The 17,875-nt window shown below is 40.6% G+C and overlaps 1 protein-coding gene across 4 annotated transcripts in view; it reads left to right on the top strand.

Moving 5' to 3' along the window:
• The window catches only part of GFRA1 (GDNF family receptor alpha 1), a 263,680-nt gene that overhangs the window by 198,020 nt on the left and 47,785 nt on the right, over positions 1-17,875 (top strand). For all 4 annotated transcript variants that reach the window (XM_021274105.4, XM_013101922.5, XM_021274102.4 and 1 more), the window contains one exon: positions 7,632-7,971. In XM_021274105.4, the coding sequence (XP_021129780.1) occupies positions 7,632-7,971 (340 nt within the window). The remainder of the gene's footprint in view (positions 1-7,631; positions 7,972-17,875) is intronic.

Here is a 17,875-nt window from a genome sequence, read left to right as displayed (position 1 = left end):
TCAAGTGTCAACAAGCACATTTAAATGTAATTTTTACCACGTCAACTGGAAAAAGGCAAAAAGAACCTTGAAGGATCAATTACAAGGGTCATAACCTTGTATTATCTGATTTGCTATAATATTCACACAAGCTTTATTGGAATGGAACATAAATTTGAAAAATAGTGAGATTAGAAAGGATTGCAATGCTAGAGCAAAGAGCTAGAAGCTTTCTCCTGGCTTATTTTGCTGGGGCAGCACTTTAGAGGGAGCCCATTATAAGCAGGAGAATAGTAGTTATGTTAACACAGTAATTAATCAAGTCTGAGGAAAAGAGGAAACAAGTTGTGAATTCAATTCTGCAGTAATAAAAAGAAATGCTGAAAGTTACCCTGTAAATTGGCATGACTTTGGTAAACAGTCCCTCACTGTGCCTTGAGAACTTGCATGCAGTAAATCACTTCTCATGGCAACCGTGTAGGTTTGAATATTTTCACAGTTTTATTCTGTATTTCCATGTGTGCTAGTTCCTTCCCAATTCTGTTGACTTACTGTTTGGCTAATAATAAAATACTGCACAGTATAACATGATAGCATATGCAGTAACAGTTCCATTGTGAATATTTCAAGGGGAAATTAATTAGAAGAACTCAGCTGAAACCGTGGTGATAGCCTTCCCCATCACAAAACCAGCCTCTGACTCAATACAGAGCATGAATTGTACATGGAATGACTAGAGATCTCTCCTCCAGAAAAGAAATATATTCTGCATATGGTTCCAGTCATGCATAATCCATCCCTAATGCTAGTGCAGTGTAGGTACATTAAAATGACCTTTACACCCTACAAGTCTTTAGGGTAGAACTGAAATCCTTGGTGCGGTAATGTGAGAACCAGTGAGTGGATCAGTTTACAACAGTAGGATTTTTCTTTGTTTAGCAGCCTCTGATTTTATTCATACATTTCTGCTTTCTGTGTGAGATACTTTGGACGCAAGTGAAAGTGTCATTAAAGTGCCAAATTCTTGTAACTTAGATTATTGAAAATTCAGAATAACTCCAGTGAATAAAATTGATTTAACTCTGCTGGCATGAATATAAAGCAAAGCTGACATCCTCAGTACCACGTGGACAATTAGGAATCCTGGCTTAACCTTTCATTAAATTTGTAGTAGAAATGAAAGGTGATCAGGATATTTGTGTGAGTGAAGACAGAAAGAATTTAAGCAGCAGACCATAATATCATTAACAATGGGGACTAGGGTTTCCCAGCTCTCACGGAACAAAAATTTAAATCAGTTCATTACAGGGTTACAGGACTCTCCTCTTTCATAATCTGTAGGTTGGAGTGTCCACTTCATCCACCATGGAGTTATCTGCCTGGCCTTTCCCCATTCCTTCCTAGAGAAGATAGAAAGTACAAAAGGAAATACTTAGACATTGTTTCTCCCCTGTTTCATCAGCATGCATCCAGCATAGCGGTTTTGTCTTGCAGTTTTATCTGCAATGCCTGCTAAATGCACCAGCAATTGGTCAACTAAAGGTAGCAGGATCTAACCCTAAATGGAGATGAGAATCCTGCCAAGTATGAGAGCCCAGATCAGTGGTGAAGTGGGACAGAGCAAAACACAGCACACGGGGCACGTGGCCCTCTTAGAATTAAACATACAGGAACACAACAAGTGATGGATTTACACACACAAAAGTTGGGAGCCCCTGCTTCTGAGCAGATCTAAAATCTCTGGTGAGATGCACAGAATCCTTACAAAGTTCAGAGGAAATTCTGTATTAAAAAATAAAAACAAAAACAACAAAAACAAACAAACAACACAACACACACCACCACCACAACAAAACTCCTGCACAATATATGTCTAGATAGACAATAAGAAATACAGAAACTGCGATTTGTTGGAAGTGCTTGGATTTGCAGCTTCAGGCAGCAGGTGCATCTGTCCACGCAGCAATCAGCGTCTGCTCCTGTGAACAGAGAGCCTCTCTGGAAGAAGTAAGCCTTCTGTTAGAGGGCACCTAGCAGAAGAAATTACGGTGCTTTATTCGCTGAGGTAATGAGGTAACAGTCCTTGAGGAATCGGGAGGTCTGTGCTCTGTGCTCCTCTCTACAGGTTTTCGCAAAGCCTTGGAGAGTACCCTATGGACTAGGCAGCAGGTTGGTCTGGAAAGAAGAGGAGGAATTGTGTTATAGAAAGTATCACATTGTTTTGTAAGGGATTACACGAAGAAAGTACAAGTGGGATCATGCCTCTGCAGACTTGCAATTAAGGCAGTCATCTTCAGGGAGGGAGTCCTGGTTTCCAGTCACTGCTTTTGTAAGAGAAATAACTCTGTTTCCTGGGCCCAGGCCAGAACCCAGCAATATGCCTCTCAGGGAGAGCTCTCATTCTTGGGCTGGAGCATCACACGCTCTCTGGTGTTTTGCAATATGCTCTGTTTCCTGTGCTCTTTCCTGAGAACACACAACAGTGAGGTGGTTTGAGATCACTTCTGGGAAACAAGAAGAGTGGTTCTGAATAAGGAAGATGTCAAGGAAGGCAAAGTCTCCCAGATCCTGGCTGATGACCAATGGACAATCATAAAAATAAAGGCCAGGGTGTTTTGATGAGAGACTTCAGGCACAGCTGTTGTTCAGAACACTAGTCAAATGATGAACGCTTCCAAATCATATATTTTGATTTTCAATAAGCAATCTTAATGATCTTTACGGGAATCGGACAGGAGAATATCTGCTCAGGGTAGATTTATGAGTATTTTCAGAAAATAAATTTAAGGCCTGTGATATCAAAGACTTGCATACCCTGCTCTGGGGAGGACTGACCAAGAATTTAAAATGTTTCTGCTTTGGACTCAAGAACCAAAAGTCTCAGTTTAGTTAGTTTTGTTTGTTTGGGCCCTTTTGTTTCTCCATCAGGGGGGAATGCTCTTGCCTCTACATTCTTGTCACCTGCATGGCCAGTGCTGCCATCTGTTGCAATTTTCTCATGAACCTTGTCCTATTTGGTAGGACTCTGAAAAGCTTGAGTATAGGCAATAATTAGCTTTAGTTTTAAGGTAAGCACCTATTTTTCATGATTATAGAAAATGTTTGAAGCAGGCCTGACTATTCTCCAGGGGCTGAGTAGAAGACAGGTGGAACCTCAGAATAACATGAACATATCAATCCCATGTTTTCTGGGGGGATGACTTGTTCTTTATCTGTTGTTTGGGATTAGAAAGGCCTTGTCCAAGAAAATGGTAGTTTAATTGAATGCGTTCAGATACAGATGACAATATTGCCCATGTTTTCCACTTTTTTTTAGTCTTCTGTTATTAAAAAGCACAAGTAATTTGGTGAACCCCATAGCAGCACTTCTGTTAGAGTTGGGTTGTGGTTCTCCTCCTTATCCCACTCAGGTTTTTGTTCCTATATATGCAGTATTCTGTACCTGCTTTGGAGTAGACCCATACCCATACAGCCACCTCTATTACTGTGCAATTTTGCCTTCCATCATGTTAACATTTACTTCTCTCTTTATAGCACTCTGTGCATTAAATACCCCAAAAAAACTAATAATACTGATTACTTGCAAATAGTAATTGTAATTTTAATAACAACCTCAGTAAATTGCTTTTTATGTAATGTAAGAAAATTGAAACCTGTGTCCATTTTGCTTTTTAATATGAACGTTACAGAACAAGCAATAGTCCTTCCACTGCTTCCACGTAATGGGAGCAGGAATAAGCTCCCAGTATCCTCTGAGAATCCCTTCTTGTGCACTATGGAGTTAACAGGAGTTGAGGAGACAGCCAAAGGCTCAGTAGAAATGCAGAAATGAAATAGAAATGGAAATGCAAGAAAGATGAAAGATGAAGGTGAAGTGACTGTGAAAGCGAGTGAATCATAAGGAAGATCAGACAGGGCAGAGGAAGCCCTATTAAAACTTTAGAAATACCTCTGGTTAAAAGACTTTGGCTGGCTTCTTTCTGCTGTTTTATCCAAACCTCAATGAGGGCTTGAGTCCAGAACTGCTGCAGCTGTGCAAATGATGGGCATGGGTGGGAGGTTTCAGAGGATGAGAAATAATAAAGTCGTTGTAGCTTATACTGTAATACAAGGCCCATCAGTGAAATAGGTAAGAAAAACACCTCACCTTGTAGAAAAGCGTTACAGTCCCAGTAGAAGAGCTGGGAGCTGGTGATCCTTATCGTGGTAAGTTAGTATCTCTCAGCCAGTTGTTGCTGCCCCAGTTTCTGGGCTCGTTGTACAGCAAACTGCCAGGTAGGAGGAGGTTTCTAGGCATCCTCACTCTATCCTGTTGTGCCATGATGCCGCCTGGCACTGCAGCAGGCTGGTGCCCATAGCCACAAAGCAGCTCGCAGCTGCCAGTGACTTCTGAGAAGAGGCTGCACCCCAGTGCCTGCAAACCTGCTCTGCCATGCCCCCGGGGGCAGAGGGGCACCCATGCCTCACACACAGGAACAAGACTTTGCTTACAGACGGGCTGCAAGTGGCTTACCTGGGAGGCTGCAGTGGTTTGGCAGGAGCTGGGAGCTGTGTGGTCTGGCACGGGTTCCACCGTGGGCCCAAGGCAAAGCAACTTGTGAGAGAGGGAGCTCTGGGTGGGGAAATGGTGGTGAGCAGAGATCGTCACTTGTCCCAGGCTGCTGGTATGACCACCTCCCGTCCATACCCAAGTGCCCCAAGAGAGGGGGAACTGGGAAAAGATCTTACACAGACCTCTCCTGAGAGATGCTGGCAGGAAAAGTAGCTCTGGATTAGATCCATTTGCTCTTAACATAGTCAGTACCTAGTAAGAGCCAAACTTCTGCCTGTCTTAATAATTTAAGCTTTGCAGAACAGAAGCTGGGTGAAATTCTGACCTTATGTATTACTGCTGCGTAAGTAATCCTCAGAAATATTCTCAGTGTTGTTAACTGTTCGTAGATACCACAGGACATAGAAATAATTACTTCGTACTTTTGCAATAAAAACAAAGCACAAAGTGTGTTCTGGATTGTAAATTTTGCATTAAAACGTGATTTAAAAGCTTGGGGGAAGCTGGCACTAATGAGAAGTTCAGACAGACTCATTTAATTCAAGTGCAGTGGATGCAGATCTCCTATGTGCTGTATGTTAGTCTTGGTTACAAGAGGTAGAAGTAATTTCTATAATGCAATGATAAATAAGATGGGAACAATAGCTGGAGACTTATGGATCAAAATAGAAAAGGCAAGTGGCAAGTTACAGCAAGGGATAGTTAAAAACAAGCAAGCAAACAAACAACAACAGCAAAACAAACAAAAACAAAAGTAAATGTTCACATTCAGAGTTCACATGTGAAGGAACAGTAGTCTTGGGTAGATAGAAGTTGTGTTAAAGATGAATGAGCATAAATATTGAGTATGAACAATTTGCACCTGATTAAACTTCTTTTCAAGATAACTTTCAATGCTGTTTGCATTGTCAGTGAATTTGGCATATGCTGTATTTTCAGAAAGCTTCGTTAACCTGTGCCGTTTGATTTTTGAGGTGTTCACATTCACAGTGCTTTTTAATTCTGTCAGCATTTACTATAACTGCGTATCCTTAATGGAAAACATATATATGATTGTTAGCAAGGAGGTGCTTTAGTACATCTTTTCTTTTTTTTTCTTTTAAAAGAATGCTATATAATAAAGTAAGTTGATGTCTGTCTGCATTGTTATACCCCATTCAGAGCTCTTCCACAGAATCTGGTTTTAAAGAGTGGAATTCAGCAGTTGACTCGAAGGCACAAATAACCATGTAATTACTCTGCAATCACATAGTAATTAGCATGTACTATTCATATATTGCATAATTATATGCCCTACAGATTACATAGTAATTATATTTGTACCAAACATATAATTCTATATACTGTATCACAGGAAAATAACTTGGAGAGTTCATAGTTAAGATTATAGATATACGTTCATATAATGCAACATTTTCTATAAAAGTGTTACAACCTTATGAGAGGTTTGTATTTTCGATAGCATCTCTTCTGCATCTAGTTTAGCATAAACTGACAAGAAATGGCTGACTGTTAATTTACAGGCAAATGTTGTATGATTATAATTTTGTAGCGTGTGGAGATAAGCAGAAATTTGCAGTTTGTTGTGCAGGAAGCTGGGCTTGGGAAGGATTCAGAGCATGGATATTAAATACACAGATGCTAAATATATTAATGTAGTTACAGCATATCACTAGAGTGAAAAACAAATTCAATGCATTTTACTTATCCATTGGGTTGTTTCTGAACATCTATGATGCATGGGGTAGTAGCAGGTAATATGTTTGTGCAATGCTAAGTGTGTGCTAGCATGCAAGGCACAGGCAGTTCAAGCAAATGCAGTAACTCGGTGTGCCATGCCAGCCAAACAGCATCACCTGTCCCTGCCATGAAAAAAAAAAGAGAAAAGATTGGTTGGCATCCTGGTCAGGGAACAAGGGGCAAGGTGGTATGGGAGAATGAAGAGGAATGGCACTGAGTCGTACAAAGGCCTTGGACTCAGTTTCTGGGAAAAGGTCTAAGTGGTTGCTGCAATGTTTTCAATATTTGCAGAATATCTTTTGTTCAGCTTGCAAATTCTGTAGCAGTGGGAAATTAATGTATCTTCTTGGATCTGTGATGTTGGCATTCCCATTATCCAAAGCAAGTTTATAATTGTTCTTAATTGAATTTTGTACTCCGATGCCAGTTGCCATCATTTTCAAGCAAAGCATATGTTGGATTTTAATATCTGGATAATGTATTGCAAAATTAAATGTGTAATTATAGTCTTAACTTTTATCTGAGCTTATTTTTTTTTTCCTATAGCTTCTCATAATGTGTGCATATGCATGCGTATAAGGGAGTGAGACGCCTGGTTTTAAAGTATTTCTTTCACAGTGACTTGTTAATTCTATATCATCTACAAAGCTTGTACACTCAATAAAACTTTCAGGGTTCAGGTTGTATTTCTAGGTCTTACAGAAATATCTCAATCTGATCCTGGAGCTCACAGAGCTTGTGGGTAGCATCAGAGCCCTCTCAATCGTGGGGCTGCACCTGCTTGCCTTTCTGTCTCTGTGGGCTGTTTTAGACCTCAGAAACTGTAGTAACAGGCACGTGGCTTTCACATGCTGCAGAGTACACAAATTACATTTAAATGTTGTTTCTTGGTGTAGACACTGAATGTCATTTTTACTGTTGAAGGAAAATAAAAAAATATGACAGAATAACTGCTTTCCAAAACCAGAATTAGGAGCCCACGGTCTAACTGTGCTCTTGTGCAATGGGCCAAATGTATCCCTTCCAATTTACCAGTGATTTTAATAGCATTTAAGTGTGGCCAAGTCTTTCCCAATTTTCATCCTGCATGTCAGCTGCAAAGAAGATGAAGTACAGCCTGCCTGGTGTAGTCGTCATTTATTTGCCAGCGCTTTGATCGTAACGCATGCCTGTGCTCTTGTTCACTTGTTAAGCCATTACCGTAAGAAACATAAGGACTGGTTACGGTTTCTGGCACTGAAAGTTTTGTACGTAACAAATATATTATCAAGATCTCATTAACAGAATGAAATAAACACAAACGTCAAAACACAATATAAATGTGACACGTTTCTTACTGCTGTTGTGTTGTTTTTTCTAGTGGAGCCAGTACTTTCAAAGGGGAACAATTGCTTGGATGCAGCAAAAGCTTGTAACCTAAATGATACCTGCAAGAGGTTCAGATCTGCTTACATAACCCCCTGCACCAGCAGCACGTCTAATGAAATCTGTAACAAGCGGAAGTGTCATAAGGCCCTCCGGCTATTTTTTGACAAAGTTCCCCCAAAGCACAGCTACGGGATGCTCTTCTGCTCCTGTCGAGACGTAGCCTGTACAGAGAGGAGACGGCAGACTATTGTTCCTGTGTGTTCATATGAGGACAGGGAGAAACCAAACTGCCTGAATTTACAAGAATCCTGCAAGAAGAATTACATCTGCAGGTAAGATAGCACACGGCAGGGGAGTGATTAATGAGGTTCCAGAGAGAACTTTTTGGTACTGCTGGATTTGCCAGGACTGGGGGTCAGAATACCCACTAGGGAGTAGGATGAGTCAGGGAAAGCAGCGAAAGCCTCTGACATCCCTAACAGAATAACAAAAGCCTGCATCTGGTTACAGTGCGTGCCTTCTCCAGAGCTGTTGACAGCTACTCCCTCGCATTAAGAAAGAATTTTTTTAATCCGGGGCTTAATTTTTGCACATTTTTGTTGGGGTAATTTTCATTAGGTGTCTCTATGAAATGATGTCTCAAAGTGATTTTATGTCCCACTAGTGACCAGGTGAAAACAGAATTATTCTTTGTAATGGGGTTTGTTGTCATTGCGATATAGCGAGTAAGCACTAACAACAGTGGATGCAAGCCACATGGTGGACTTTATATACAGTCACAATAAACAGACTACTTGCAGACTTCTGCTTCATGGAAAGAAAAGGAGTCCACATTTGTGGACTGGATCCCACAGTCTTGTTAGAGCTGTTCTAGGTTTGGAATTGTTTTATCTCCCCTCCCCTGACAAAAGTGCTGGGCTGATGTAAATGGAGGGTCATAGATTCAGTGACCTGATTCCCAGTCTCCTCCCTCTGTGTGTTTGGCACAGCCAGGCAGCACAGGGCGATGCTTTGCATGACAAACTGGGTCCTTCTGCTTTTATTAAGTTCCCTGCAGGTTGTCACACAATGCTTATTTGGTGCCATACAAGACGTCCTCTGCCTATAGGAAATGCTTTATTCCTACTTAGCATTGTGTATGTGTATATAAGAATGCTGTTCTGCTAATGTTGTGTTTATGAAGTTAAGCCCAAGAACTCATGCTCATTTTGAACATGTCAATTCCCTGTAGATTAATAAAATCTGTGAAATGCAAGTAAGGAAATAAACACTATTGTAAAATGTCAAGGACACTGAAGATATGTATATACATGTATATGCCTCAACAAGTACATACATATGTCTGGTAAAATACTTTGAAGTCCAGATATGAGATCTCCACTGGTGATGTTAAACTTGTAGCCATAGCATCTCGCCCATACCCGAGGCGTTGGCGGCTGAGGAGGCAGCAATGCTCTGCCCTCCGTGGCTGGGGGAAGTCAGGAGCCACTTTCCTGCTGCCACAGACTAGAGCAGCTTTAAACAAGGGCAGGGTTTTCATTGCAGTTCAGTGAGTTATGTTCAGTTATGTTACCTTCATGGTTGTTGCAGTCTGTGAAAGCTGGACACTGGTTCTGGAGGCAGAACCACCCCTTTTCCATTTTCATGTTGTGACGTTAGTCTTTCCTCCTTGTATATACTGTCTTACCTAGATTGTCTTACTTAACACAGGCTCTGCTAAGTTACAGCATCTTCAGTGTACTTTCTGCCAAAATTCCAGTGTGTTACAGTGCCAGGGAAGTGGGGGAGAGGGTTTTATAGGTAAACTTCATCCTTTTATCCAGGCTGTAGTGCTCAGGAATTGCTTAGTTAAATTAATGCCATTACTTCTCTTATGACTGTGTTTTCCTTTGGTCAGCTTTGATCTAATGTTGTCCCAGCAGCTAAGTTTTTAATGGCATTTTGTTTAATCTGACCTCATAGGCCTGGTGTTCTGCTTTCTCCGTTCCAGCACTGCAGAACAGAGCTTGGGAATACAGCTGCTCACGTTGCCCAAGGCTGCAGCCAACACTAGGGTGAAAACGAATTTCTTTATGGGTTCTTCCCCTGACTTCTTTTCTTTAAAACTCCAAATTATATCATTTGGACTCTTTCATGTCTTGGTGAGTCCTGGCTGTCAGGAGCAGGGCAGTGCTGGCGAGAGGGAACGGGCAGGCAGATGTCTGCAGAGTCGGGGCATGGTCAGCAAAATGCAGTGCTTGGTCCTGCACCTGGGGGTACAGTAAATGTCACGGGTTGCTGATGGCTGTCCCATGTCAATGCTAATACCTCCAGGGCTGTCTAAACCACTAGCATGTTTAGTACCTTCCCCCTCTCCTTTCCCGGGGGGGAGAAAACAGCAGCAGAGCTGTTCCAGTCTATCCATAATGTGGTGAAAGGCATTTTGTCTCTGAGTTGTTGTGCACTTAGAGGGAGATGGTGTGGCTTGTTCCCTGTGATCTGCAGGAAAACAGGGACTTGGGCAAGGGAAGAAAGAAGAAGCAGAGATCACATCTCCTCCCTGCTATTAAAAATATTGGCATTGATAAATATCAGTCTACGTGGTAATTCCAGGCATGTTTACAATAATTAAAAGCAGTAGTCATGAGACATATAATTCTAACTTTGAAAACTTCTATTTCATTTTGAAATCAGAACTAGTATCTAAATGAGAGAAAAAATCAGGACTATGTTCTGACTTCTGTGAAACTGTCATTTAGAAACTATTATTTGCATGCCCGCTACATCCAACAGAGTTTGTTCGTAATGCCAGGCAAAACGAGGGGGACAAGTTCTAAGGGTTTCATAGGGTTTTTAAAGGGTTTCTGAAAGTAAATGTTTTCCAAATGCTGCTTGCTCGGAAATGCAAGGTTTGAATCTGCCCCTGCTCCATATAAAATGTCACTTGGGCCTATGCCCAAGTATGTATTTAACCATTCAGTTTTGGGTGCTCTTTAAAAGCTTTGTTTTGGATGCACATATCACTGAATCTGTTTTTTAAACAGAATTAAGAGCAGAGAAGCAATTCAGCCAAATAGCAGATGCCCCTAACTGAGACGGCAGGACACTGATTTTTTTTTCTTTTTTATTCATTCATCGATCAGTTTTAAAGTCTTGATTGAGGGAAAAAGAGACCAGAAATGTCAGGAAATGCAAGTAAGCTCTGACTTACGTAAACAGTCCTAGTTTTTCAACTTCATCAGAATATTGAATAGTTCATGGTTCATTTTCATTATCATTTTTCTGCTGCCTCTCCTTGTATCCCAGTCCATATGCCACTCTGAAACTGATTGGAGGCTCTCAGGCATGCCTGTCAACTCTAACTAAAAAGAAAAAAAAAAAAAAGAAAAAAAAAAAGCCATTAGAATTCTTTTTCATTATGAACATAAACAAAACTTCTAAGGAAGATCATTGTACTGTCAAAAACTTTCACCAGTTGTCCTGGAATATCTCAGACCTCTGAGGGAACTCCTCTTCTGATTACTTCAGCCACAAATTAAACCTCAGAAAGCTGACTGGCGTGCTTTAGAAATATCATTCTGCAGTAAAGGCAGGACAGCGTGCTTCATTTTTGTCAGAATCATGTTTGACAGTATTTCAAAATACTGTTTTCATTGAGCAATGAAAGTGTGAGACATTAGTTTGGTCTTGTTAATAATTAGTGTTTTGAATTTGCATACTTTTGTTTTCTGGATGTGTTCATCAGGCACTGAGCAGAATGATAATGATGCAGATATATTGCTTATTAATAGAACAGAAAAATAGAACAGTATCAATACAGCCATGTGCTGTAAAGATCTGAAAAGATAGGATTATTTTTTTTAAGACTTTTTAGATTATTTTTTTTTCTTAAGTAAGAATCTAGTAATTGAATGCAAGTTTCTTGTCTTCCACAATTGCTACACTCAAAATGGTGAAATAGCAAGAAGGTAGTTCAAACGCAAGATACTTTTGGCACTCTGTAGTGTGAGATACAAATCTTTATAAATGTGCTTTCATTGGCATTCATTGGCACGTTCTTACCCCTCATACAATCGTTTGGGGATACTGCTGTCAATTGTTTCTGGTCACTTGTTTAGTCTTAATTTTGGTGCAAGAACACATTCAACTCTGTGTGAAAGATATTCAGTTCTGTGTGAAAGCATGTACGGTTATAAGGACCTTGCATGAAGATATGCAAACATTTTTATCAGTGCGTAAAATAGCTCATTCACAGCAAGAGCTAGAACAAAAGCTCAGTTGCTTGCTGTGTTTCCTGCAAATGCAAGAAACTTGCCAGGAAATTAATTTCCCTTCTTTATATTCTGTTGAAATTTCTTATGATGATTTCCCGTGAAAAGGGAGCCAGTGTATCTGTGGTTGTTCATCATAAGTCATGTGCAGGTCTGTGGGCGCTTCACACCAGCACCTGTTTGTGCAAGTGGCCTCTCTGCACAGGACCTGAGCACTGCTCCTTAACAGGCACTTCATGGGATGCAGACTGCACACCCTCACGGGTAAGGTTTACTAGAGGAGTGGTGGCTAAAGACTGTAAGGAAGTTTGTGAAGAGATGCTGTAAGTGTTCAGCCAGCTGTCTGTGCCCTGCTACAGAAAAGGCGGAGCCCAGCCTCTTGTGCTAGGAGGGAGGCTTCAGCTGCAGCGTTAGCAAGTACCAGGGAGGAGGGCATTCAAGGGATGTGTGGGGGAGAGAGAAGAGGTGGAGGAGAAACAGGGCTTTTTCCTCAGTTCTTCTATTCCTTAGGCTTCTCTTTCATTTTTCCTGCTTCCTCCCCTGCTTTATCCTCACACCTCTTCCCCTTGCTTAGTCCCCTTTCATCTCCTCTTCCCGGATCTCCCAGTCATTACCCGACTTTTACTGCTGCTGCCACATTTGGATCCTCTCCATTACAGCCTTTTACAGCCCCTCCTCACGGCTCTCCTGCGTGTGGCTCTTTTCCTTCCTCAGTATCGTGCCACAGTCCAGTGATCATCTGTAATTCAGAAAATGAGAGGGAAAACATAGGTGCATGCTCCCCCCTGGAGCCTGTAGCTTATACCAGTTACAGTTTGGTGGCCAGCTGCTGGGCTGCACTGCGTGGTCTCTGCCAGGCTCTAGGTGGCTGCCCACTGGGTGTTGTCACGAAGGACACAGTGGCAGGGTACAGTTCTGTGCAACAGAGCTGGATTTGCGTCCCCCTGGGGTTTTTATATCAGTTGGGCACTTGAAGCTGTCTGGCAGCTCCTTGAGATTACTGTTGTGCTGTGGGTATGCAAAACCAGGACAGCAACGTAGTTTTCATAATGCGGTTAAGGACATTAGAACAGGGATGCTCTTGATTTCGAGAGACGTGCAGGCTGTCTATATTTTGTTTGGAGGCAGAGTCAGGGAGTGGGCGAGAAACTTCGTGTGCTGCCTGACTCACCCTGCGCTGGATGCAGGATGTCTGCAGGGTAACGGGGGTAGCCTGGGCTCAGACTATCTGCAGGGGCTCTCTGCTCTCTGCTCCTGGCCTCTGGGCTTGGCTAGGGGAGGTTTCCTGGCTGCACAGGGCCAAGCAAGGGAGGAAAAAGTGGAAAACCTGGTCTTTTAATGAATGAATTGATAGAAAGGAATGATCACAGTTCAAAGAATTCAGATGATGGGGTCTGGGGGGAGGTGGGACAAGCTGGTATGCTTGGAGCATGATGGTGTAGTGAAGTTTGGGGTGTTGGGGGAATTGCTAGCCTGGAAAAAAAATATGCAGACTTTGCAAAATAAGCAAAAACCTTTCAAGTCAAGGGAAAATAAAGTAGAAAATGCTGCAATATCAAATTACTTGCTTCCTTTTGAGTCCTTTACATGATTCATTACATTGATGTCTTTTGTTAGCAGAGTAAAACATAGTATTACTCTCCCCTCCCCCAACACATTTAAAATTTCTCTCCTCTGATCAAAACTCAGAAGGAATCAAGCAGTTCCTCCTTAAAACATATCCATAAATCCCTAAGGAATCTAAAAATCAGAACAACTAGCAAACCAAGTGCTTTGTCCCTGTTAAAGTGTAGATCTTGTTCTGGAGTGCCAAGATCTGCTTGGCCAGTCCTCATTTATACTCTCTCTGTTCTGCTTAAGAGGGTCTTGAAGATTAAAAGCGTGCTGGATGATTGACATTTTGTTGAGCAGTGAGAGAAGCAAAGATGCGAGCAAGGATATAGTAATTAGAAAAATGGCTCAGCTGTATTCCTGCACCAAACTTTCACATCACTTTGTGCTTTAACAGTGAGGAGATCCTCAAGCACAGGGTTTTTTTATGCTCGAAGAAGCAGTAACCAGACAGTATCTTCACACCGAGGTCCTTTGGCAGGCAAGCTTAAAACTCTCGAAGCAGCATTTCTGCAGCCAGCTAGTGCCTCCACTCATTCCTGAAACCCAGGAATGTAATCATAAAAAGGTAGTGTAATTCTTTTATGCCCATTGTCTGTAAAACAGAAACTAAGCATTGTCAGAGCTCTTTGGTTCAGCTGTTTTATGTTTTGCATGGTGTAGCTTTGGCAGTATCCTCATGTTGCTGAAGTCCTGCTATTCCTTTCTAAGTATTTTTTAAGGATAAGAGCTAACTGTGGTGCTGAATATCCATTATTACCTTTCTGCAGAGTTGCAAAAGTGAAAGAAGGAATAAAATATTTATGATTGTTAGAAAAATCATAAAATGGAATTGGATACAAATTATTAGACTTTTATGGATCATATTTAGATACCTGATCTTCCAGGTCAGTCCCTTGTTAGCCAAAACAATGCAGCGAGTTAAAGTACTCACAGCCACCAGTAAACTTCAGCTCTGAGATCTTGGGGGTATTATCATCGTCCAAACAAGGTCCTTCCTCTCTGTGCATCATTGTATCTGAAAAAGCTTGTTCTCTAGGTGAGAAAGGAAAATTGCCTGTATAATACTATTAAAAAAAAAAAAAATGCAGATTAGAAGCATGAGCCAGAAAGGGGGTTACAGCAGTGGGAATTCAACCCATTTTGTTTGTTCCTTTATCATGCAGGACAGCTGAAACTACATTTGTTAATGAAGCAGTTTCACACATGTTTAGTCAAAATTTTTGAAAGCCAGGAAAGTTAGATTTGACATTAAACTTTAATAGAATCTAAATTTGGAACTACTCATGTTCTTACGGTTAAGCAAGCTCTTAATTGCTTTTCTGGATGGGGTTCCAGTAAGACTACTGTTACCACTGATTTGTTGAATTGTTAATTGAGAGATTTTTTGTAGAGAGCAGAAGTTCAGCATCCGCTGGTTTGCACGAGTAGTTTCCACTCACTAATCTGTTAAATCTGTTGAAGAGAACGTTTTTGATCCCTTTTAATATACTCTCAGTCACATTTGGCTAATCTGCTATTTCTGAGACAAGGGAGATATATATATATCACACAATAGCATTTTCTTTCATAAATCAAAATGTTTCCTCATTTACCTCAAGCCACATATATACGAAAGGCAAGAAACCACGATATGTTTTATGTGTATAACAGAGATACTATATCAAGTCCATTTCCAATGTACTTCCTCTGAGATCAGTGACTTCAGTGGATTTATTCCAGGGATGAATTCGGCTATTCCTGTTCTGTGTAGGTGAATCTTCAGGCAGTGCTAATTAAAAGAATGTCAACTGATTTTGCCATTCCATTATGCTGGACTTTGTAAAGGTTATTTATATCACTCTACATCAGGCCCTAGTGAGAGAATATTTCTGGTGGCAGTTCATCCATTAAAATAGCTGCAAGATATTGTAAGCACTAGAACTAAAAATAAAACTTTGTTTCTCAACAGAACAAGTGACAGCCACATGCATATTTTCAAATTTTAGCATTTTAATGTTTACTGAATAGAAATTGCATTGCTTTCATTATGTTTTAAGCACTACCATGCTACTGATGGAGTAACTGCTGTTAAGTGGAAAGCCACATGTAAATGTACCAATATCTGAAAAGACTTCTCAGCACAGAAGTTGTTTCCTATGCTTTGATTATCTCCTGGCTTTAAAGCAAGTGGCACAGGGAAAGTTTTCTGATATGTGTTTACTGTTGAATATAGATTTTCTGTGTGAGATGAATGTGACCCTTGACAAAGATTATTAATAGATGCCCTTACATTCACATATTTGTGCTTACAGTTCAAACACATACTAAAAACCATTAAAATAAGCTTTTATATTATAAAGCCAGTATGAGTTAGACGTCTGTTAAATTAAATCTTGCCTGTATTATTTGAATATTTAGTTCATTTTCTCTTGCTCCAATTCAAGCACAAACTACTGTGGTTGTCCTGTCAGTTACGATGCTCCCTCTTCTAATTAGGCCTTGTGAAATGCTGGAGATATGTCTCAGTAACTGGTCATCATGCAGCACTGCAAAGTATTCTTCAAAATGGACAGTGTCTTTCAGATGAACTTCTGTAATCAGCTGGATGTATCACAGGCTGTCAGCTCTCTTAGCTGCTGTGGCCATGTTCAGTTTTTTTTGACAGTGGAGATTAAAAAAAGAAACAAGCCTAGACTGTCCATGTCATCCTTAACTGGTAAAAGTGATTTATTTTCCAATCCTATTCTATAAACCGGTGCTTTTCTTAGCATGGAACATCCGTGTATCTTCTAAAACCAAGTAAAACATGTTGAATAAGATCAATGCTATACTGGTTTGCTAGTGCCAGAACTTGGGGACTTTCTATTTGATGGGGATGTTTTGTGCATGACGTAAAAAGCTTCCCAACAAAAGAGACTCTAATCTGCTTTTATCTGCTGTGGTTCCGACTTGAAATTTGTTGTCTGACTCCTGAAGTCAGAACAGCTTTTAGCATAGCTTCAGGATGAGTTTCAGCTATGTTGGCTGCGGGCCCTGTACAATCAAGTGCAAGGATGCACTGGGCACCCTTTCTTTCCTTTAGTCAGGAAAGACTAGGAGGGGGCGAGTGGACACAGAGCTATTCTGTTCAGGGATGCCCCTGCAGGGACATTGGAATGCAGAAAGAATCCCTACATAACCTTAGGAAACCTGATGATCCAGTGCATCATATTTTTGCCAACAGGAACTTCTCTGGTAAACAGAGAACCGAGATGCTTATATAGATGCTTACTTTAGATTGTTTTCCATCTCCAGACTCCAATTTTGTTTCATGCTTGAACCAGCAATATTCTGTTATAGTTTATTCAAGTGGTTACAGAGAATATTATTGTCATAGATGTCTTTCTCAGGTACTTGGAACCACATCCTTTCAGCATGCACTCATGATATAGTTGTTAATAAACACCTAAGCATCCAGTGGCACACTCAAGGACTTGCTGTGGCACTAATTTCTTTGGCTTGCTCTTTGAGCGTGACAATGATTTTCTTAGGTTTCCAGTCTGTAATTCAGACACTCCTGTCTGCCCAGCTAATGAAGTGAGAACAACTCTATCCCTAATGGACTAGTTCTTTCCTGAGAAACATGCTATCAAGAGACACTCTGGGGCTTGGACATCTTTAAACATGACAGTCATTTATATTTAGAAGCTTAAAATTAAACAGCGTAAAGGAAATGAAATAAAATGAAAATGTACAATCTCTTGGTACTCTGAAAGTAGCTAGTGGATTTGTTCATGTTATTGGAGAGCTTTGTTACAGATAGACTAAACAGAAATCTTACCAGCAGCCCCTGACAGAAATCATGGATTGACAGTTCAGCCTATCAGTTTGTAGAAGATACTCAGAAAAGTGTTTTCTTTGCAGTTGAGAAGACAGAAACACATTATGCATGCTTAAAGTCAATGCAAGGAAACAGAGCCCCACAAAACATATTTAATATAGGTTTGATTTCCTGTGGAATGCTTTCCAGATGTTCTCTCAAACAGGCCTCTAAAATATGGTCTGAGGTAATTTTTTTTTTTTTGCAAGCAGAAAGAGAAAATTCTGTTTTGTGTCACTGCATCAGAAAATCACTGTTCTAATTCTTTATTGCATTACCTTGTGCTCGGGATTTGCACCATATTTTTCAAAATTGGTTTTACTACACAAAAGGTCAGTAGTATAAAAATATTTACACTCCCCAATTGCAAATAAATCATACTTATTTAGGACCACATTTGAGCTTAGTAGTTTTCCTGAAATCCAAAGGAGACCTAATACATTAGAATAAAATTACTCTAACACATGACCTTGAGTTACTTAGAGGCTTTAACTAACGCTGGTAAACGATGAGATTAGTGTTTTGGTAAGGTCT

This window comes from Anas platyrhynchos, chromosome 6, assembly GCF_047663525.1.
Source record: "Anas platyrhynchos isolate ZD024472 breed Pekin duck chromosome 6, IASCAAS_PekinDuck_T2T, whole genome shotgun sequence".
Lineage (NCBI taxonomy): Eukaryota > Metazoa > Chordata > Aves > Anseriformes > Anatidae > Anas > Anas platyrhynchos.
This window is presented reverse-complemented; position numbering and strand designations above follow the sequence as displayed.